General features: G+C 26.7%; 2 protein-coding genes across 7 annotated transcripts in view; one reads left to right on the forward strand and one right to left on the reverse strand.

Moving 5' to 3' along the window:
- Positions 1–6,376: 6,376 nt before the first annotated feature.
- Positions 6,377–9,706, reverse strand: LOC129957629 (uncharacterized). The gene has a single exon (XM_056070058.1). The coding sequence runs from the start codon at positions 9,671–9,673 to the stop codon at positions 7,325–7,327; it is 2,349 nt and encodes a 782-aa protein (XP_055926033.1). The 5' UTR covers positions 9,674–9,706; the 3' UTR covers positions 6,377–7,324.
- A 561-nt stretch (positions 9,707–10,267) lies between these two features.
- LOC129956465 (serine/threonine-protein kinase MRCK alpha-like) overlaps positions 10,268–23,496 on the forward strand; it is a 127,615-nt gene continuing 114,386 nt past the window's right edge. For 5 of the 6 annotated variants that reach the window (XM_056068360.1, XM_056068363.1, XM_056068362.1 and 2 more), the window contains exons 1-2: positions 10,268–10,535; positions 11,596–11,876. In XM_056068360.1, coding sequence (XP_055924335.1) covers positions 11,690–11,876 — 187 coding nt within the window. In that variant the 5' untranslated portion in view covers positions 10,268–10,535; positions 11,596–11,689. The remainder of the gene's footprint in view (positions 10,536–11,595; positions 11,877–23,496) is intronic. The other variant, XM_056068361.1, reaches the window with a different exon arrangement.

The following is a 23,496-nucleotide window of genomic DNA, read 5'->3' on the forward strand; positions in this document are numbered from 1 at the left end:
ATTACATAAATTATGAAAAATATTTTGTAGTTCACGTAAGATTTAAATACCGAGCGATTCTGTTTGCAATACTCATATTCAATAATAATAAATAAATAACAATAAAGATGATAAATAAAACAAAACAATTGGTTTTATTAAAAAATATCTTTATATTAATTGCAATTTTCTCATTTCCACTTTAAATTAAAGTTGAAGTTTTACCGGAAATGACAACAGATTAGGAAAATATATATAGTAAATTGAACGTAACGATCTAAACAACAGTATAAGTTTGGTATGAATATCAGAATTTGAAGATTAAAAATGTTTTGTTTGAGAATCTATTAAGAGACCAGTTACTCAAAATGTTTAATTGAAAATTGTAGCGAGCGGTAATACTGGCGAACCGACTGGTGGCCAAAGGCGGCTAGTCTATAATAAGAGATAAATTTTTTCACGCTAAAAAAACCCTCGCCAAATTCTACAAATGCAAACACAGTAAGAAAAAAATACAATACAGCGACATGTTGTTGTCCCGTCGGGACAAGTACTTGCCATGGACCGAACATTTTACAGCCTTTGTACGTATGCGCTGCTTATTGTCCGTCTTATAACTGGGCGCGTGTAAACCCGGCATTAATGTACATTTGAAAAGCTTGTACACGTAATATTATGTTCCAATAATAAATAAGTTCCATCATGTAATAAATATTTGAGAGCTTCAGTAGTTTTAGAACCAACACATACTACTTAGCCTAGATTTGTTTTCATTCTGCAACATTTAAATCCAAAATAGATTTGTTTAAAAAAGTGCAGGGAATCAAGGAAAATTTAAAAGAAATGTGAGCATCTAATTTGAAACTCATAACATAATAATACTTTAGGTCCAATTAATCTATCTTTCTATTTAGAATAAACAGGGAAACCCCAAAAATCTGTCATCCAGTCACCAATTTTTATTTCATATCAAATCTTATCAAGGAGAATGAAGGAAATCTTATTTATTTGATATGAAATCTTATTTAATGGCCACCTTCCCTCTCACCTCTTATTTCCAAGAAAAATATTCAAAATACTACTTCACCGTATGTTTGCTATGGGTAGGGGAGAGTCCCAACAATTCGCCAAATCCCAGCCATTGTACTGGTTTCGTCAATTTTTATTTTATTTGAAAGTTAATGATATCTATATACTTCAACAATGCTCGCCTATTCCCAACCCCTACCATTTTTGGAGATATATCGCAAGAACCACACTTCACTGTAAATTTTTTATGGAATAAAGCCATGAGAGAGTTCTCCAATTTCAATCATTGTTCACATTTTGCCAATTTTTATCTCATATGGAAGCTTATGACTTATAAATGTAACATCAATGGAGCTTACCGCCACTATCCTTCATTTTCGCAAGATAAATAATTAATAGCTAGATATAATGATAAATAATTAATATATGAAATATCGCAAGATAAAACATTGACCGAGTCCCCGGCTTAATGTTCGTTTGAGTATTCTGAGACGGCTCCTTTTCGACGATTTTATCTCATTAAGGGGAGAGACGTGGAAGGATGAGCGCATTTCCGGAATTTTTCGTCATTCTTTGACCTTGATTTTCGCCCTATTAGATGCTTTTTTGTACAATTCTTTTTCAAGTGTATGTGAGTATTGTGTCGTTTCTGACCGTATTATTTTAATTCAGTCTGCGAGAAATTCAAGTTTATTTTATTGTTAAATGCAAACATCCTCTCTTTAATCTTTCCACTCACACCTATTTTGACGAATTAGACCCATCCTAACGCATGCGCAAAAGGGTTTTATAATTCGTTGTCAAACAATAGCTGAATAATCACAATTGCCCCATGATTAAATTTCAAGTATAATAAAAAATAACAGTTTCTTTCGTTGTATAAGATGTTGCTCAAAGGCGCATCGCATGGTTAAATTGGTGTTATGAATATGGTAAGCGAGCAGTTGGTCGCAAAGGCGACTAGCTACATTTTATTTTGAAAATTTTCTCTTAATATTATTAATAATTATATATTTCTAATTGTAATAATGTTCACACAAAAATGCATTTAATATTGTTATAATGCTCACTAGTATCGATTAAGTAATTAAAACGATTAAAATGTAGTTGTAAAATAAGCTGACATTTAAAAAAAAATATCAAAATTAGTAAAACAAAACAAAAAGTATGGAAATAAACCTGATATTCCTGAAGATTTTGTTTTAAAAATGTTACTGTCCAATAATATATTCCAAAACTACTAAAGAAAATCATTAACATTTTGATTCATTTTACTTACAAATTTAATAAAAATTTTGAAAAGCACTTCTATAGCTAGTATCTACTAACCTAGAAATAACTACCTATCAAATTTGGTACTCTAGATCCAAGATCTGCACTGAAAGGGGTTTTTAATGATTTTTAAAAACACCATTTGTGACCCCCAAAAGTTCAACCCCTCCCCCTTCGGATGAACATGCACAATTCTTCACATATGTTGCAATTTGTAAATAGCATACCAGCTTTTAAGCAGTTTCATGAAAAAACAAACACGCCTAAAACCAAAATTGGAATAATTTGAAGAGTTAATTTAAATAAAATAGCAAAATACATTATCTATCATCATGTTGAAGCTATTTAAACAAAATGTTAAAATTTTGATTAATTTTAATTAAAAACATAACAAAAATTTTGAAAAGACCATTTTAAGTGAGCAACTAGAGGAGGGGTGAAAAAAGAAAACTAAAATTGAAATAATCTGAAATATGTCAATTTAGATTAAATAGCAAAAAACATATATCATCATGTTAAAGTTACCTAAAGGAAATGCTACAATTAAAATTTTAATTAAAAATCTAATCAAAATTTTGAAAGGCTTTCTTTAGTGAGCATTTAATATTGAAGAAGTGACTACTTGTTGAATTTTATACACTAGATCCAATGACCTGCCCTGAAAGATGTTTCAAATTATTTTTAAAACATGCATATTACAATTTGTAGATACTATACTAGCCTTTAAACAATTGCACAAAACAACAACAACTAAACTGGAACAATTCAAGAAGAGTCAATTTAAATTAAATAGCAAAAAAACCTTATATATCATCATGCTACCAAGAAAAAATGTTATAACAAGCATTAAAATTATTAAAAAAAAAACATTCCATGAATGAAAAATTCAAAAGAATATAGCATTTATAACCTGAAGAATTTTAGTTAAAATTTGGAAGTAATAATAATAAACACAATTATAATGAAACATTCAATTTATTAAAGAAAATAAAATGTCGAAAAAAACAACAACAACTGAAAACACATGCTTATACATTGATTTTTAAAATAAAATATCAACTAAAATGGATAAATTGAATAAACAAGAAAATTAAAATTAAATAAACAAAGCATTCATCTTACATATACAAATACTAATAAATTTCACTTTTACAAATATTTGAATATAATGGCGATAAAATATACAATATGAGGATGAAAAAAAAAAAAAAATGCACAAATCATCTCATTCTTTTTCACTCTTAAACCAGTGTAGGCACTACAGAAATAACAGTTTTTAAACTGATTAAAATTTGTTTCCTAATATTGAAAAAATCTAAATACTTAAAAAATTATTAGTATTAAATTTCTCAATATTTAAAACAACAATCTAAAACAATTTTCTTTCATATAAAAATTATTAAAATTGCGTCTTGAGACACTTTTAAGTAAATAAAAACTCTGAAGAAATAGTGTGGTACATAATATCAGTATTTCTATTCATTTGTGGGCCATAGGATCAAGACACATACCATAGAATGTCACATAGTATATAACAAATTCATTAAGCGCCAAATGTTTTCCCACTGGTGTGATTGGGTATATTTGGAGAGAGGCTGCTGATTCAGGTACCCTTTTCATCAACTAAATATGATTCAAAATCATAAGGTCCACGTCAAAATGGTTTTTATACAGATTTAACCATTTGGGATGGATTTGAAACAACTTCATAATAAACTGGTATAAATGTGTCCCATTAGATCTGAGAAAGTCAAAATGGGTTTACTACATCGCATGACTTTTTTTTTCTTCCACATACGAGATGAAGATTTACATGCACAATCACTAAAGTGGAACATTACATGAACATTCTACATTTACTATAATTTTTGTATTTATGAATTGTAATAGGTAGATTTTATTCTGCATTCCATAACATTTTAATTTTTATTAATTCAAAATACTGACATATTGTAAATTAACCGAGCTGAATGCAACATGGAGAATAGATGAGATTTCATTTTTTTGTGAAGTTGCTATTTTTATCACAATTCTATTAAAACACCCAACATTGCAATTGCTTTTTAAGATTAAAACAAATATTATAAATCGAAATTAAGGAAAAAAGTGCTTGCCAAAATTTCAACAAAGAAAATATTTTCTTTTTATTTTTTTAACTTCAAAAATATCATAAGCGAAAAATTATTTAGTTCATTTTTAAAATAAAGGAAAAAAAAAAAAAAAAAAAAACGAATTTGATTACACTAGTAAATAATATTCAATTTATTTTTTAACTGCATCATTAAAATTCCTTATAAAGAGATAAGAAGTAATTTCTTAAAAAGAAATTGATTTTTCTATGCATATAGTTATCTTAAAGGCATTTATATGATTACAGCAGAGAAGCTAGCTTAGATTGAATCCAATGATACTCTGAATTATGTGTTAAAATTTTCTCACTGCTTCTTAAAATGTAGGACCATTAGACTATTTGAATTGCGTACAAAAATTCTAATATTAAGGTATCTGAATTCTATTACATTCAATACTGGCAACAATACTTCTTTCCTCAAGTTGAATTAGGTAAAAAATTATAATTTACTACATATTTATAATCATTTTGGTGTTTTAAGACAATTTAAAAGAAATTTACTGAATGCTGTACTTTGAATCAGATAATAACAGCTAACTCTCCAAATTTTGAACATGCTCTTTTAGTTTTTTTTAATATAAAATTACATACTATATTCACAAGCCATGCTAATGAACAAACTAAAAAAATTACTATAAAGTGATCTTGTTTATTTTTACAATAGTAAAATCGTAAATTGGTAAAACTGTATGGAAATGCTGAATTATTATTTTTTTTCAATGCCCGAGATAAGAGAATTAGCTTTGAGTTTTTATGGGATGGGGAAAAAAAAAAAAAAAAAAAAAATCAAAATTGCAGAATACATTAAAAAAATTGAATTATAATTAGATTCAACTCAATACAGGGGATTATATAACAGAATTTAGAGAAATAGTTTTAATATAAATAAATAATATGCATAAAATACAGCAGAACATGGCTAATTTGACTGATACGACAATACAAAATGAAATATTAAATAATTCAATTTATTCAAAAAATCTAAATAAGAAAAACTAGTTTAAAACTGTAGACAATAACAGAAAACTGAAATTTTTACACTGAAAATGGCAGTGAAGATTTAGTTTTAACATGAAATAGTTTTCAGATATGATGCATAATTAAAAAGCTATGAGACATTTTAATAGATAAAATAATAATTATTGAAAAATTACTAATTTTAAAAATAAGAATTTCACTAAAGAAATAACAACATAGTCTTTTGAATACATTTATACAATAAAATTTCAAAACAAGGAGTATCAGTATACTGCTATTTTAATTTAAAACAATGTGATTTTGTAAGGACTTAAAAGAATTATTCATTCACCATTATCGAGGGAATCAAAATGAATAAATTTACTTAATCAGAATTAATATTTTTTTACATTCAATTTCAAACTAACATAAATAGATTAGAATGACAGACAACATCTTAATACTATCTAAATCAAATTCATAAAAGAGCAAAATTCAATTAATAATGAATTTGTACTAAACAGATTCAAATTACCCAAGTGCCACTGTATTAGATATCCATGCATAGTGAAAAATTATTGAAATATAATAATTTAAGCTTTAAAACTGAAATATATTGATTAAAAGTTCCTCTAGAACTTAATCAACACAATCAAAATGCATGTCTTCTGCTAATCTAAATAGAAATAAAATGTAATGAAAAACAAACTTCGTTATTCAGTGTGCTACATAATTTTATAATACCAAATAAAAAAAAAAAATGTTATATATTAAAAGTAAGATCAGCAAATTTAAATAAAGAACCTATAAAAATAATTTAGATTAAAACTAAAGACTACAGTATAGATGTTTCAACAATTTCTACCAAACAATAGAAAACTAAAATGTTATTAAGGAATAATTGTTACCATATTTAACAATTTATCAATTAAAAAAATTACAATTTTTTTGTTTGTACCATCATAATTTGTATATTTAGAATCTAAATTATTGAGTAGATTTTAAGAAATATTGCTCATAATTATTATAAAGTATGCAGAAGAGTTTAGTATAGCTTTTAAGACAGTTTATTAAATAATCATTTTTTATGATTTAAAAACCACGTTTCCATATATAAAAAAGATTATTATCTTCAGCATTTCATTCCTTTTCAATAAAAATATCATAGACATTTTAAATTATTTTAATTATTCTCCTTGGGGGTAGTCACTTGCAATAATTCACTAATTTTGTACTATACTATAATATTTTATATTAAAAATATTATGTTTTTTTAAAAATGCATTTATTGAATTTTACTACATTCTAATATTAAATATATTTTTGATTTTTCAATATTTGTCGATATTTACGGCCAATGGGTTTTACCAGCAGGCAAATGAGAAATATAGCTCAGAATGGTAGCTTTATATATATAAAAGAGCTTAAAATTCTAGGTGTAATCTGAAAATCTCATATCAACAAATTCTGATTTCTCATATATGATATTTACACTACATAGCAATCATAAATTTATATATTATGTGATAAATGTTACAGATAATAAGCATTTCAATATTTACTCATAAGATTTTAAAGAAGGTTTCATGATAATTACATTAATTTTTTTTTACTGAAAAAAAAAAAAAAGCACTTTTTTTAAAACTTCAATTAATGCTGACTAAATTAGATAATTTAAAACACAAACCCATCACTAAATGTTAACGAAAGAAAATAATGTAATGTAACAAAATAACAATTTATAAAATCAAGAATTACAATTTTATTTTTCATAAGAGCAAATAATCGGCACCTTCTTTTATACAAGTGTATACATATTTTCTCATGAGTTTCATTTATACCAGTTTATTTCAGAGTGATTACTTATATACATATATGAATAGTAATAAAATAATTAGTTCTAATTATTTGCAATCATTGAGCAATGCAAAGAAGAGACAATTTAAACAGTAATTTCTAAACTGAAGCAGTAATGACTTCAGTTTCAGGACCTTCAACTTGCTCCGAAGAATTTGTAACAAAAATATATTGCTCCTGTTGCATAGGTAATTGGCAATTATCTAAATTTTGTAGGATTACTGGTAATGATTCTGTAGTCTGAACAACATTGTATTCCTGTTCCATTCCTGAACTCTGGTCAACATTCGGAATAATGTAATACTGATTTCCCACATCAGTTCCGTTACAAAGATTTGAGGCATAGCATTGAACAACTTCACCAGAAGGTAATACTATTTCTTGGATTTCTATATTTGATCCATCTACGGTCATTGGAAAAGAATTCAGTTCAACTTGACCATCCGATTTTTCGGTATTTTTATTCACTTCGGCTTCTGTATCAGTTGGATTTATTATTTCTTCTTGCATTGAAGCAATGGTAGTTGGGATGCTTTGAGTTGAATTCACATCTATCTGAGAAGAGATTATATGAGACTGATCAGGACCAGATATTATCTGTGATTCACTTAATATGACTTCACAACCTGCTGCTGGTTCAATATTTTCTTCATCACTATTGCCCTTGCCTTCTTTATCACTATCTGTATCATCAAAGTCAAAATCTGAAGAACTGTCGCTTTCATTTGGATTTAAAGGATTGATTTTCTTTTGAAATTTTATTTCTGGATGTTTCTTCATATACCGCTTCACTGTACCCAAACAAGGAAGCTTGAAAAAATCTGCTTTCTTGAAATACTCATATGCATATGGAGCTTTTCTGCACCATATTGCACATTGTGTTAGAGTCGAATCAGACCATCGCATCTTAGTCTTGCCAGTGTAACAACGGATTTGCTCAAGAATATAAGTTGCACAAGGATCACCTTTAGCAGCATTTTTACGAATGGTTTTAAGTCTTTTGATAAAAGAATAAGATAACTGCCTTTCTTGGACAATACATCTATTTTCCAATTCTTCAATTTTTTTAGTAAGAGTTCCAATTTTAAGCTTCAGGGATGCAATTTGTCTTGCTTTCTGCTTCAGCTGTACTGCATATTTGGATTTATCAGTCAGACAATGACTGAGGGGTACATTAGTAGTAAATAGCACAGGTGCTTTGGTTAGACAATGAGTTACCGACTTATGGGCTAATGTATTATCGTTAATTTCTGTTGCTAACTTTGAAGGCGACTGCAACAGCACATTTATATTTGGAGCAGCAGTTGTGTTTACAGAGTCTGAAACAGTGTTATTAGCATTAATAGTTGAATTATCATTATCAACAACCATCATATCATTTTCATCAATATCTTTTAAATCCTTGCATGTATCTTGACATACATGAGTATCGACTAAATGGCCTATTACTTGCTGAACTACTATTTCATTTTTTTCTAAGGACTTATTGGAATTTTTTTCTGGAATTTCTGAAGGCTTATCAACTGGTGTCAACAACTGTTCAAAATTATCATTTCCTGGTTTATTTGCCTCTTCAGTAGATGAAGTTGTTTTTATAATTTTTGGAAGTAAATTACTGGCTTGATTAGCAAGTTTCTGATCCATTATAAACTGCAAGATAGTATTACCTGTGGGTGTTTGTTTTTTATTAACTTTAATTATATCAGGATTAATTTTTAAAAATGTATTCGGTCCTATTTCAATAAGCTCATTTTTAGAGCTTTCCTTTTTTATCATTTTCTTTTTACGCACTTCGTCAGATTTATGCATACTAATTCCGGGTGCAGTGGATGATTTGGTGACAACATCATTATCGACTGCAGTCTCAATTGTGGTCGATGGTAGATCTTTACCAGATTCTGACACATCTTTATTTAAAAAATTGTTTTTGTTTTGCAAAGAATCTAAATAAGCATTTTTCTCGGAATGAGAATTTAACGTACCTTTAGAATGTGGTGACAGAGATGATACAGTTTTGGACAATTCATCATGTGAATTGCTAAAATCGTTTGATTGAGAAAAAACGTTGGTAATCACCAAGTCACTACCACTGGCGGATGGTCTGTTGACTTTGACAATAAGTGGAGGTTTTTTGCTTCTATTCGCAACCGGTTGATTATCATCATTTTGATTAAAACCAATATATCTATGACCAAAAACAGTTGGTATAGACCGAGGTTTCAAACTATCAGATTCATCTTTAAAATCAGTTTGAAGAAAATGCTTGCTGCATATCACAGATCGACCGCGAGGAAACCACATTGGTTTCTGTTTGGTTTTCACGGCAGAATTTATCTGTTTTATCCATTTTGCTGCAAGATCAGGATTAGAAGGGAACTCGTGAAATGTGATAGATGAATCACATTTGAAACTGTCAACACCACATAAGGGTACACAACAAAACACCATTTTATTTACATCTGCACTTCATCCAAACAGCGATTGCAATAGTTCCAAAACTGAAAGCCAGGTGGACAAGTACGAGCATTAGAACAATTCAAATTGAATAGTTGAAGCTTGATGAAAATTGTCAGAATTTTCTTTTGAAATTAGACAGAAAAAATTCAAATCAACGTAGTTTAATAGAAAATTTTACGTATTTTAAACTTCTAAAGGAGGATTTAATTTTAATATACAATTGTTCACTAGGTGGCTGATTATGGTTATGCCTCTGTAATGCTAAAACATATAATTTTTCAAATTTTGCTATTATAAATTATTAAATTATTATACTCACAAGAATATTTGACTTTGTGCTTGATTTAGAATGAAAGTTTTCTTGAAATATAATAACACAAAGTTAGATATTTTTATAGCAATTCATCAATTTACACTTTCTGTTTAAGCAAAAATATTACTGTCAGAATTTGGCTATACATGAATTTTTTTTTAACCTGCTTTAGAATTTAAGATAATGTAATAATAATAATAATAATAAAGATTTTTTTTTATTTGACCTATCATTATTTGTATGGCAACATAAGATGATAAGCTTACGAATTTAATGGACTTCGCCATATTTTAGATTAGACGTGAAATGTTGGAAAAGTGTTTATCAAAAAATCGATTAGTTCTTTGACAATTTAAAAAGAATCGGCCATTCTAGAGCATGAGAGTAAGCATATTTAATGTACAATTCAACCTGACATCATGACATTGTAATTTTTGAAATTATAAATAGCAAAGTAATAATTGCAGTTCCGGTTCTTACCAAAAATGCCTAATTGTGGTTTTAATACTTGCTTGTTTACATTGTGCTCAACTTGATGATGTAAGTGGATTCTTTCGTTTTATTTAACTTTTTTCTTAGTTATGACAACATTGTTAGTAATTCTTTAGCATAGTACGAATGTGCAGTGATCTGCTTTCATAACTAAAAGAATTAATACTTTGTTTACTATTATCATCACTAACCTTGGTAGTATGAATCTAATCAAAAATCAAACCACATGTAATCACAAAGAAATCTGTAGCATTTATGGGTTATTTTTTTATATATTATTATTAACTGCATTAAATGAAGCTACAATTTTCATATTTGTATTTATGTCTTCATATTGGTGAAGAGCAACGACGTCTAACTAATCGGCTGTAAATCGAAAGTAGTGTTTAAAGAATTGTCAATAATTTTTGAGTGAGGGAAAGTAGCTGTTTAATCAATTACAATTTGTTAATATTAAAAAAATTGCTTTAAATATTTATCTTTTTCGAAGGAATTTTATTTCTTTGTTTCAAATGACTGTGAAGTAAATTTAAAACTGTTTTTTTTTTGTTGGTTTGATCAAATAAGTTTTTGACTGAAATTTCGCTGATATCAAACTATTTTAAATTTTATGGGTGATTTAATTGGTTAGTAAATTGATATTGAATTTCATATCAAAAATTGATTCAGTTTCTGTGATTGTCTATTATTACTAATTTTTTTAAAAGTAGAATTAGGATAACAAAGTTTTAATTGAATAATTATTAAATAGAATCTATTGTATTCTATTTGTACAAATTTTTATTTTTTAAACTTCTGCAATTAGTATTAATTTATCTTGTGTTTAAAAAAAATTATATGGACTTTTAAATCAGTTTATTTTTTATATTTTGCATCTGAAATTTTTTTTAGCTACCTACTTGTTATCTTCCTTATCTTATTTGAATTAACAGTTAAATTAATTAAGTATCTTACGACAAAAAATTGTATTGGGTCTTTGTAATCTTGCTATAATTTATTTTAAAATATTTCTTTGAATTTGCAATTAACATTCCTACTTTATCTTTCATTCATTATATTTAAATGTGTTATTTCTATTATAATTCTAAAAATTCATTTTTTTTTTCAGATTGAAGATCAATATCCATGTGAATGAAATTTTAAAATATCCTGGAATATGTTGTGCTTTTGAAATATTTTCAAAACATTAATTATCTGTGATTATGTCTGGCCGGCCTCCTGAAGAACTGGCCGCCGAGCTAGATTCTGTTTTTCTTTCATGCACTCCTAAGAAAGATCCCAAATCTATCTCAGTGGAAACTCTTGTGGATTCTTTAATTGTTTTGTATGATGAATGCTGTAATTCATCTCTTAGACGGGAGAAGACGGTATCTAGTTTTATTGAATATGGTAAGTTCTATTTCTAGTATATCTATTTTAATTTTTTAAGAATTTTTTGAAACCTTTCAAAGAAGAATCAAGATAGCTTGATAATGCAGTGAACAAATTTAATCCGTAACAAAAACTTTTTTTTATTTATTTAAATGTTCTTTATTTGTAAAATTCTGTACAAAATTCAGTATTACTCCACGAATATGCTACTCTCTTTAATGTTGTCCTGTCATTTATATCATTTTTTATTACTTTTCCTTAGATTATTATACCATTTTTATTTGTATAGGTGGTTTTCTATTATTTTCATTTTCACCCATCTGTATTACTATTTCTTTTCTCCAAAAGAAAATTTATAAGTGGAATAATGCTGTATTTTTAATTGGAATCCCAGCTGTGAAATCTGCATAAGATCAGTAATGCTTTCCTTTTAGGCATAGGATTCTTCACTAAATTAACTTTCAAATTTTATTTTATTTTATTGTTCAGTCAATAGAAAAACTCTTGACCAAGAAATAGTGAGAACTAAATTGGCTCTGTCAATTGTTTAATATTTTACTGCTCCCTTTTTCAAAGCTATATATTATCTAGTGTAATCATTTATGGTAATAATGAAAATTTCTGAAATAATATTTTTTGATTAAGAAGGATTACTTTTATATATTTCTGATTAGCATGAATTGTAAGTATATATGTAATAATTTCTATCTGTTAAGAATATAGAGCTGCAATAGCTTTAGCAGTTCTTTAGCAAATAGCATTCTTCATCCCCCCTTCCCCTACACTCTCCTAAATATTTGTTTTCTTCCTACTTATTATGCATGATTGTAATATTTATTGAATTTCTCTTGCTGTGAATTGGTTAATAAGATAACTATAATTAGTTTTCAGAGGGAGTGATGAAAATATTATTATTTAAATTATTATTCCTACATTTACTAGTGGGCAGATTGAACAGGTATTAAAATTTATTAATTTAGTATTGTTAAAATGCAGATATTTTTTTGAATATTATAAATTGAATATGGAAGAATTTGGGTTAATGGAAATAAGAAGGCAGTTTTGAAATATCTTTGGAGTATAGAAATTTGTTTGCTTAGAGACACAAGTATTTTATTAAATTCTGTTATAATTCTTATGTAACTTGAAAAAAAAAAGTCCTATTGTAGAAATTTATTTATCATGACAGAACATTTTATTATTTCATGGGAATAAATGGAAAAAAAAAAAAGCAACTTCAACATTAATCTTCTGATATATTTATTGGTTCAGTTCTTGCAAATTATATTAATTTTTTAATTCTTTTATATACTTTAAAGAAGTATTATAACAGTAACTAAAAAATTATTTTTCTTGATTTTAAACTATCTTATATTATAACAGTAAAAAAATAACTGAAGAATGTTTTGTAAGAATTTCCATAATTGCTTGTTAAATTTCAAAAATATTGATTATAAGCATCTTAGCTATTCACCAAGATCACATTATGAAATATTTATAGATTGAAGAATATTTTGGGACAGAGGCAGAGAACTGGATCCCTCCCCCCCCCTTCTTCTAGTGATTGTATAACTTAATTTTTAATGTGAATTAGAAAAAAACCCAGGCAAAATATTCACCTGTCCTCTAGTATTGCCAGTCCTCTAATATTGATTCAGTTTGTATCAAATGACATGTTTTGTTGGCTTAAAATGCTAATATCTGTCTATTGAAAGACCTTATATAAAAATAATTGTTATTTTAAAGAAAGTTTCAAACATTCCTTCAGTGCCTAGAAGTAATTAATTTTAATTAATTTGAGATTTAAAATAGAATTTATTAAAGCATAATTAAAAAAAAATATTGTCCAAATTACAAAAAAAAAAAAAAAAAAAATTAAAATAAAAAATATATGCAAAAGAAATAAAGTCCATGCAGTAAAACCATTTTTTTTAAAAGTAGTTTCATACGGTGACATCATATATTTCAAGCATTTTCTATGAGTAATCATAAGATGATAACTTATAATTAAAATCTCTAATTGAATTAAGGATAATTATTACAGAGTTATTTTGAAATAATCCAAAAATGCAATGCATTATTTTTTCAAAGAGTGAAATTTATTTATTAATCTTTTTAATTTATTCTGTAAGAAATAATTATAATACCAAAATTTTACAATGTAAAATATTTAGATTTATATTTTATCTGTGTACTTTGTGATAAAATAAAATAAGCTCTTTAATAAAATTTTTTATAGTTTTTATTTGTTTACATTTATGAGATATATCAAAATTGTGAAATTTTAAGTGTTAATTTGTGTCCTGTAATGTGACTATTAACCCTTTGAGCTGAGACTCACCGTAAATTGTCCTCTTCCACATAGTTGATATGGACATTTTGGGGTATAGAACTGAAATCTGGGGATGAAAAGTAGTTCAGCGAGCAATTACTTATATGGAAAGATCAGTTTCATTCTGTTTTTTATGCTTGAAAAATTGTCCTGGGTTTTGAAGCATTGGAATTTTTACCCTAGCTGGGCTCATAAAGTAATAAATAACTTATCTGTAGCTTTAATTTTTTTAAAGATGCTTTTAATTTTTTATCTTAACAAAGAAAATCCCTGGATTTTTCAGTTATTCAAAAATTTCAAAAATTCTCATCTAAAGTACCAAATACATCAACTTGTGATTGATTACTCAATTTTAACAATTACTATTAATAGCAAATATTTTGATGGCTGATAATGTGATCAGTAAGGATTTAATACCAGTTTTTATACTTGGCCACTGTTTTTGTCATCCTGACTGTATAGTACAGAATCCTGTTCTTTTTTTTACTCCCATATGTATGAAATATGCATTGTAATTCAAAAACACAATACCTAGATATATAAAATTTGGTTATGCAGTCTTTACAAGGATATTTTTAGAATACTATCAAATTTTGGATGAAATTTGTGAATGAACATGACGATTGAAAAATGTAGTAAATAAAATAGGATTCACTGGATGAAATAATTTATTTTTAATTATTTTAATCCTTGATAAAATCCATTAAGTGGTTGACTATCTGCTCATCAGTTTGTTTTTATCCTGTATATATAACTAAAAAACACAATACACTGGGAAAAAGAAATTTAGTTTGTTTTGATACAAAAATTGTAAAACAATGTCAAATTTTGGATCCATTTGATTTATAATTAAAAATTTGAAAATGCATTTTGAATTCAATTCTTTTTATAGCACTATAGAGCTAAACACAATCTCAATTATGTGTTCATTTGACAACGAAAACTTTATACTTAAATCTCCACTTGGGTTTAGGATTCATATTTTAAGAAGCTTTGTTTTCTGTGCTTCTGTAGTGGTGGAAGAGGGGAAAAGGATCAGTCTCTCAGTGAATATTAACTCTCTCTCTCTCTCTTTTTTATTTTTAGAAATTATAATTTTGGCATTTTATTTGAACAAAATTATATTTTTAACTTCCTGTATACTTTTATTCTGATTATTTTGTGAAAAAAAAATCTGTAAAAGTTTGACTATGACTAAAGGTTGAGAGTTTTTGCATAATGGTATTAATTAGTTCCAGTATTTTAAAACAAAGTAAATATAGACCTCAGAAACAAATAATATATTTAGCTTTTTCTTTCATTGTTTTTCCACCAAATTGATTTAACTACATTAGTCATAGTGGTCTTTTCATACATTCATTTTTCTACATGTATAGTGAAAATTAGAGACAATTATTTTTTAGAGCTGAAACTAGTTTTTTTCTAAAACAAATTTTTTACTAATAAATTAAACTTGGGATATAATAAGCATTTTAAAGAATATATATATTTACATAATATTCTGTTTGTGAAAATAAAAATAATTATTTAGTAGTGTATGCAAAGCATATTAATTTTATCTGTTCTCCTATGCTTAAAAAATAATTTTGTTCTATCCCATATTATATATGTGTGTATATATATATATAATAATAAATTTAATAAATTTCCTTTTGAATGTAATTCTAGTTGAAAAATTAGATTTTTTAAAATTGGGAATTGGAATTGCTAATAGAAATTGCAATATTGTTGAAATTAACTGTGGATAATTATGATCCTATGACCTTTTCATAAGTGTTTCAGTTTGTTACCCCCTTTTAGCTCTTGAAAAAGTGCTTAATTCAAAGAATATAATTGTTATTTTGTTTTAATTCAAATCTTTTTATAGCAAAGAGACCTGTTTTTTGAATCACTATTGTTCATCTCTGTCTCTTTGGAATTTTTTTGATGTATTTTTTTTTCTTTCTTTTTTTTTTTCCTTTTTTGTTTTAAAATAGCCACTGTTCCAACTTACAAAAAGAGTCTGATTGTTTGACATTTAACTGTGTAAAAAGAAATTCAAGACATCTTTTTTTTTAAATACTTGTGAAGAACAGTCTTGAGTGGACACATTCTGTTTACAATCAATCAAATTAATTCTGATTTTTTTTTCTTTCTTTGACAAGTTGCATTTGTTGGTCATTGATATTAGTTGAATGAGCATTTTTTAAAATTGAAAATGGTTTATCGTAACTGAGTATTTTATATCATACTTGATTTTTTTTTTTTTTTTTTTACATACTAAGCCTTTCAACATTAATATTTCCATGCTGTCATGTTTTATTGTTTGAATATGTAATTAGTTGCTATGATTTAAGCTTAAATGCTAAACAATATCTAATAAAATAACTACACATCTTAATTGCATTAATTCTGCAAATTGATAAATTAAATGATAATTCATTAAATCAGAAAATGACCAATTAAGAGAGCTAAAAGGGTTCAATAAAAACTTTTTGAACCACCATTAAATTATCTGTTTGTAATGGTAATAATTTATAAATATATATTAGAATCATTTCATCAGGGTATTAATCCAAAAATTTTAATTGATATTTTCTTTCTCTTACAATATTAATTTGATAGGCTTCTAATCATCCTGAAGATAAGTGTTATTCTCTAGCCTTGTAGTATCTTAATATGTGAGATAAGTAGACTTATTGATTATTAAAGAAAAGAAAAACAGGTGAAGGAATCATAAAAATCTACTATACCGATACTTTCTTCAGTTATCCAGTTTGTGAAACCTCTTATATTTTTGTCTGTTATAACTGCAACCTTATTAAGATTTCTTGGATTTCGCTTATAAGTAAATAATCTTCGCTAAGTAATCAAAGCTTAATTTTTCTGGATGTTCAAATACGGATAATTCTTATTTGACCATTTCTTTTAAGAAAAGTAATAATAAAATGTTACGTCCTCCTATATCTTCTTGAATTGATTCTAAATTGTAGAAGATTTCTTTAAAATAATTATAGAATCGAAATACTGTTTTTCAGATCAGATAATCTTTGGATTATTTCATTTTGATTTTTATCTTATGAAAACTTCGGCAGAAAATAACAAAGTGAAAAGTTTTGCTTGATTTCAGGTCATTTCTTTTGTAATGATAATAATGAACTTTTTGCTTCGTTTAATATCAGTCATTTACGTTTTGTGTAGTAAAATGAATGCAGTAATCTTTTTCTAATTCACTTCTACTCAATCTTTCTCAAAATTTCTTAATCATAAGAGTAATTTTGCTGCTTATTTAATATATTCATATAATTTCTAGAAACTGCAAGTAAAGATATTGCCCGATTTTAATTTAAAATTATTAATTTAGACGGCAGGATGTTTAAAATTAGATATTTGTTTCTGTAAAAATCTTTCTCCATTTTATAAATAATAAATATCAGCGGCCGGAAGTTGCAAAAATCAAAATTTATCCGTCTAAGCTATTGTTAAAATTAGTTGCATGTATTGAAAAGAATCTTTTAAATTCAGGAGTCAGCGTAAAACAGTATCTTTTAAGTCAACTGGACTAACATAAACAATGCTTTAAATCAGACTTCCTGCATTTTTATTATTTTTTTTTTATTGTTAGTTATCTACTCTTTAACTCTTCCTTTTCCTTTTCAGTGAGTTCTTTTTCCTCTCTGACGTAATATTTGGCTTAATATAAGTGTATTGCTTTTTATGGTAACTTTTTTATGCCAGGTTTTGAGATCCTTCGGTGATTTTGGTTATCTGGTTACAAGATTTAAGGAAACTGAAGTTGATAGCTATTAGTTTACTATTCGAAAATCTACTGACATTTTTTTTCTTTCAATTTTCTTCCCCCCCCCCCCTCCCGTAACATTTCCTGATATTTCATGCTTCAGAAGATAAATAAAATTATTGAGAGCCTCAAAAGAAGCAGTAAATAATCGTTTGCACTTTGAGCTTTTATTTTGTCTTCGAATTACGAGTATTTTTTTTCTCCTAATATCTTATTAAAATACTCCATGGTATACGAGTAATAATAATGAAAAAAAACAAAACATTTTTATTACAATGAACATTAACTTCTTCAGATTTTGTTACAAAAATAAATTCTATCGGTTTCTTTTCAATAAATCGGGATGTGTTAATCTGTGATAAATATTATTGTGTTATATTAAATTATGTAATGCTTGTTGTGATAAAAAGCACGATGTAGTCGAAAAAAAAAAAATCAGTATTAAACTAAAATTTTAGATGAAAATTTTAAAACTAATAAATTCGGATGCATTTAACCCCTTTCATTTTTGTTTCTTCTCAGACATCATTTTAGATGGAACATCTTTTTGACATTCTTTGATTTCGATATTTAAAATAACCTACAATTTATAAGAAAGCGAATTTAATTTTTTGAATACAACTTACACGTTAAAAAAAAATTATGCATAATAAAAAAGCCCTTGATGAATTCGATTCTACTCCTAAAATTACTGCGGCTTAAATTTTGTTTTAAAAAATTTCTACTCTATTTGTCGGAATAGAAAATATAATAAAATAAGTTCTCTAATTTATCTGAAATTGATATAATGATTATAATATGACGTTTCACACTCGACTCGTCTTCATTTTATTTTCAAAATTTACTCATAATTTCATACAAACGATGATGTGTACCCCAAAAATTTATTTAATATTGAACATTATATTCAACATGGATATAAATTCAGAAACCAACCCAAATATCGCAATAAAATATACTTAAAATATTTTTAAAAGTTTATTAACATTACGTTATGTGGAAATAAAATTATTTGTAGAATAATTTTTTTTTAATTAGTGTAAAAACGGTTTTTGTATAGTAATGTACTCCGAAATTATTGAAAAAACGTTAACATATCAATTAAGTTTAACGAAAAAATTGATTAAACTTTAAAAAAACTTTTTGTAGTGATCTCGTACAACACAGGAATTCTGTGCGCCAAATTTGGTAGCTGTTTGTCAGTGACCTGCTCTGTAGGATTTTTTTTTTTTTTTTTTCATCGTGCATGATGTAATTTATTGATAATAGCTTGTTTTATAAATATCATTGTGTTAAAAAATATCGTCACATTATTGAACAATAATTTAAAAAATATTCTATTTTTAGAATATTTAGAATTTTTTTTTTATATATTTCACTTGAGTTATAAATGATTCTTTATGTACTAAATTTCTTTAAAATACATTAGTTCTTGACTTTTAAAACCGTTTTTTACCACTGATTAAAAAAGGCATGTATTAAAAAAGACATGTGCACTTAAAAGTGAAAAACTTGATAACATCTCAAACAATTCGCGCGGGTACTTGACATGTCTTGTGTTCTATATTTCGTATCGCTGAATTGAAGCATTCCCAAAATAGAATGGATCAATGGACTTAAGAATATTCTCTTTTGCAAGGAATTAAAATAGATGACTAAAGTCGATTCTGGCTCAAATTTGAATTTCTATATTCTTCCTTGTGCTTGTTCTGTCAGAGATTGTTCTTATGCATTTTAATTTTTAGACGGAAAATATTCGTTATGCTGTCTCGATTATAATCTGAAAAAAAGTTGAAAAGTTGTTGCCTTTTTAATTTTTTTAATCGCTTTATATACTAGAACTGCACTTCCAAAATAATTATAATTTGCGTGGTTTATTAAGTCCATCTGTGTTTTCAGTTCTTTTAAAGAAATCTTCATGTCATTCGTTTCGGACATTTTTAAACACAGTTTAATGGATTTAGATAAATTACGCTACGTAAATTTGACTCAAAAACCATATTCGATTTACCATTGAGAGAAATCGACGTTTTCTATTTTAGGAATTAGAATGCTATTTCATTATTTTTTTTGGGAGGACATTAGAATGAAACGGGAATAATGAACGTTTAATTTGGTTTTAAACTTATGCTAGGTAAAAGCGTTTTGCTAAAACATTCGATTTTCAAAACAGGGAACATTAATTAAAACCAATGGAATTGGTCTCTCCGAATCATGAATATATTAATTGACTTCGTTTTCATAAATTGATTGCGTTTAGCAGTTGTAGGCATAACCTTAATCTTGCTCCGACTTAATTTTGAACTCTAGCAAGAACTTAATTCATTTATTTTCAGAATCGTTTGCACAATTGCTTTTTCGTTATCTATACTTATAATAAAGCTCAATGTGTGTGTGTGTGTTGGCGCTCTACAGGCCAGACCATTCAACCTACAGCTACCTCATTTGGCACGTGTATACCTTGGAGGCCGGGAATATGCACCTGGGGGTTATTTTTTCTAATTTTTAATTAGAATTTTATTTATTTAAATATTAAGTGAAATTTTGCCGTGTTTCTGCTATAACTTCCGAAAATATTACCGCACAAAAAAGATTTTTACATGAAGTTAAAGATCAAAAATTTATCTTTTAAATGATACCAATGTTTTAACCTTAAAATTAAATTTCTATTTTTAATTAATTTTTAAATAAATATTTTAACTATATTTTTCAACAATTTTTTTCGTACAAAATAAAAATAAAATTTAAGCTGCACGAGCACGTTTCGCATTCATGGGAAAAAATTAGCTTCTTTCAAAGTGTTGCTTAGCTTCTTTCAAAGTGTTGCCATCACATTGATTAAAGCTCCAATTAAAAATAAATTAAATCTTTTTGGAAATGAAATCTGCAAAAATATAATTTTCGGCACGTGTCTGTAGGAAATGAAACAAATATGAAATATTATTTTTTCTAAAAAATAAATTCAAGAAAAATTATTTTATGATCTTTTACACTCTCTATATTATTAATCCAATAAATCAGTTTTATTTTAAGGCAAGTTTTGTTTAATATGAACAGGGTATCTATTCAAATCAGGGCCACACAGCTAATTTGTAAACCTTTAGTAAGACACAGTTCTGCTAAAACGGTCTAAATGGTAAATGATATTATATTTTATGCAACTTGATTCAATAAATGCTCTAATAAACAACGAATTTTTGATTTTACATAAAGCTTCTGCTGTGGAAATTACGATTAACAAAATGTTCTTGAAACACTAATATTTTAAATAAAAAGAGTTAATTTCCAATCAACTAAATCAATCACTTAAACTGACTGATTTATGAAAATTTGAATATCACTATTCAATAAAAAAAGGATAATTTTAGATTTTCCACCGATCGTTTGAAAGAAAATACGCCAATCAGCGCGCAGGTTTCTCAAAATTAATTGGCCTAAAATTATGAAAATGTTGAGTTTTTCTAAATTTTTAACATTCAAAACTACATAAATAAGTCTTAGTTGATCGTGGAAAATAGAAACATTCATTCATTTATTTAAAATTTGGTGTGTCCAGAATATTTCTCAGAATATGATATCTTACTGCATTAAATTTAGACTTCATAATTTTTGAAATATATTTATAGGCCGGAACAAAATATTATTATTGATTTCATTTCAATCGTTTTGAAATCAAAACTAAAAACTGAATTTTATGCTGAAGCTGAGAAATTTTTGTTGAATTATTCTTTGAGATATTACATAAATTATGAAAAATATTTTGTAGTTCACATAAGACTTAAATACCGAGCGATTCTGTTTGCAATACTCATATTCAATAATAATAATAAATAAATAACAATAAAGATGATAAATAAAATAAAACGCCTGGTTTTATTAAAAAATATCTTTATATTAATTGCAATTTCATCATTTCCACTTGAAATTAAAGTTGAAGTTTTACCGGAAATGACAACAAATTAGCAAAATATATAAAATTGAACGAAACGATCTAAACAACAGCATAAGTTTGATATGACTATCAAAATTTGAAGATTAAAAATGTTTTGTTTGAGAATCTATTAAGAAACCAGTTACTTAAAATATTTAATTGAAAATTGTAGCGAGCGGTAATACTGGCGAACTGGCTGGTCGCCAAAGGCAGCTAGTTTAAAATAAATAACATATTGTTTTGATTAAGATTAAAATCTGAGTTAATCTGTTGAAAAAAAATATATTAAAATATATACTAAGTTCACTGCAAAATAAAACGAGTACCTCAATATTTTATAAAGTCTAATTTAGGCCTTATTTATAGTTTATTTTTTGCATTTTGATTGAAACAAAGGGAGAGAATTTATTACGTAATATAAGAATCTGTGCATACAATAATACTTGTTAATTTACCATTTTTGTCCTCTAGTTGTCTAGTCTGCTGTAGATTCCAAAAATAAACTGGCGCGTTGTATTTTCAGGGCCACATTCAGCCCTGGGTCCTTTAGGCAATGTAAGTCTCAGGTTTCCTCCTTTTCACCTCCCCGATTTACAAAAGTAGTTTTTTTAAATTGATTTTAATTTGATCTTTATAGAAACTGTTTTAAATAGCAAAATTTGACAAACAAAACAACTAAACATTCAATTACGGCTGACTTTCAAAAGAATTAATAACATATTTGCAAAAGTTCGAAATTTAAATTTAAAAATTTGAAACCAAAATAGAGAGACAGGGAGAAAATAAAAGACTTTTAAAAACATAATCTCTCTATATATATTTAACCGTTTTTTTTTTTAAATTTATAAAGCAATGTTTTTTTTTTAATTTATAAAGCAATCTTTTTTTTTTTTTTTTTAATTATAGACCAGCTTAATGTAAATTTTAAAGGAAGGTTAATTAGGAATGAGGACATGATACGGAAGTTTAAAACGGCATTAGATTTTTATTTGAATAGCTTAGTGTATTTGGCCCCTTTTAAATGAAATGAAAGTACAAATTAAATTACTCTGAAAATAACAAAACAACAGCAAACAACAACAACAGACAGTTGCTTATTAAAGGATTCGACCCTACTATTTGTCATGTGTTTAGGTGATTATCATTCGAACCCATTAAACGTTTGGCGAATATTTTGGCATCTGCAGTTGCGTGGCTTGTTATGTCTTCCGTTGAACATTCTTTGTAGACACTATTTTTGCCGACAAGATATCATTGATTTGAATGTGAATTTTACTTGTTTATTTATTTTTTTTTTTATTTTTTTTACATAATATAATATGGCGTCCTTGACATAACATTCATTCGCCCTTTCGAAGTTTACTGAGATCTCACAATCAAATGAAATGTATATCATTTCCTGTTAAAGCCTACTGGTTCAATCAAACTACAGTCGAATTTTAATTTATTTTTGTTAAAAAGTTTTTCTATACCAACAAATCTTCTGGCTTATACAAATGTTTTTCTATGCTTATGCGCAAGCTTAATAGAAAAATAATGAACTCTGAACGTCGATTGTTTGAAACAAAAGACCGTTGGCGAATATTTTAGTATCTGC

Source organism: Argiope bruennichi, chromosome 11 (assembly GCF_947563725.1).
Source record: "Argiope bruennichi chromosome 11, qqArgBrue1.1, whole genome shotgun sequence".
Taxonomy (NCBI): Eukaryota; Metazoa; Arthropoda; class Arachnida; order Araneae; family Araneidae; genus Argiope; species Argiope bruennichi.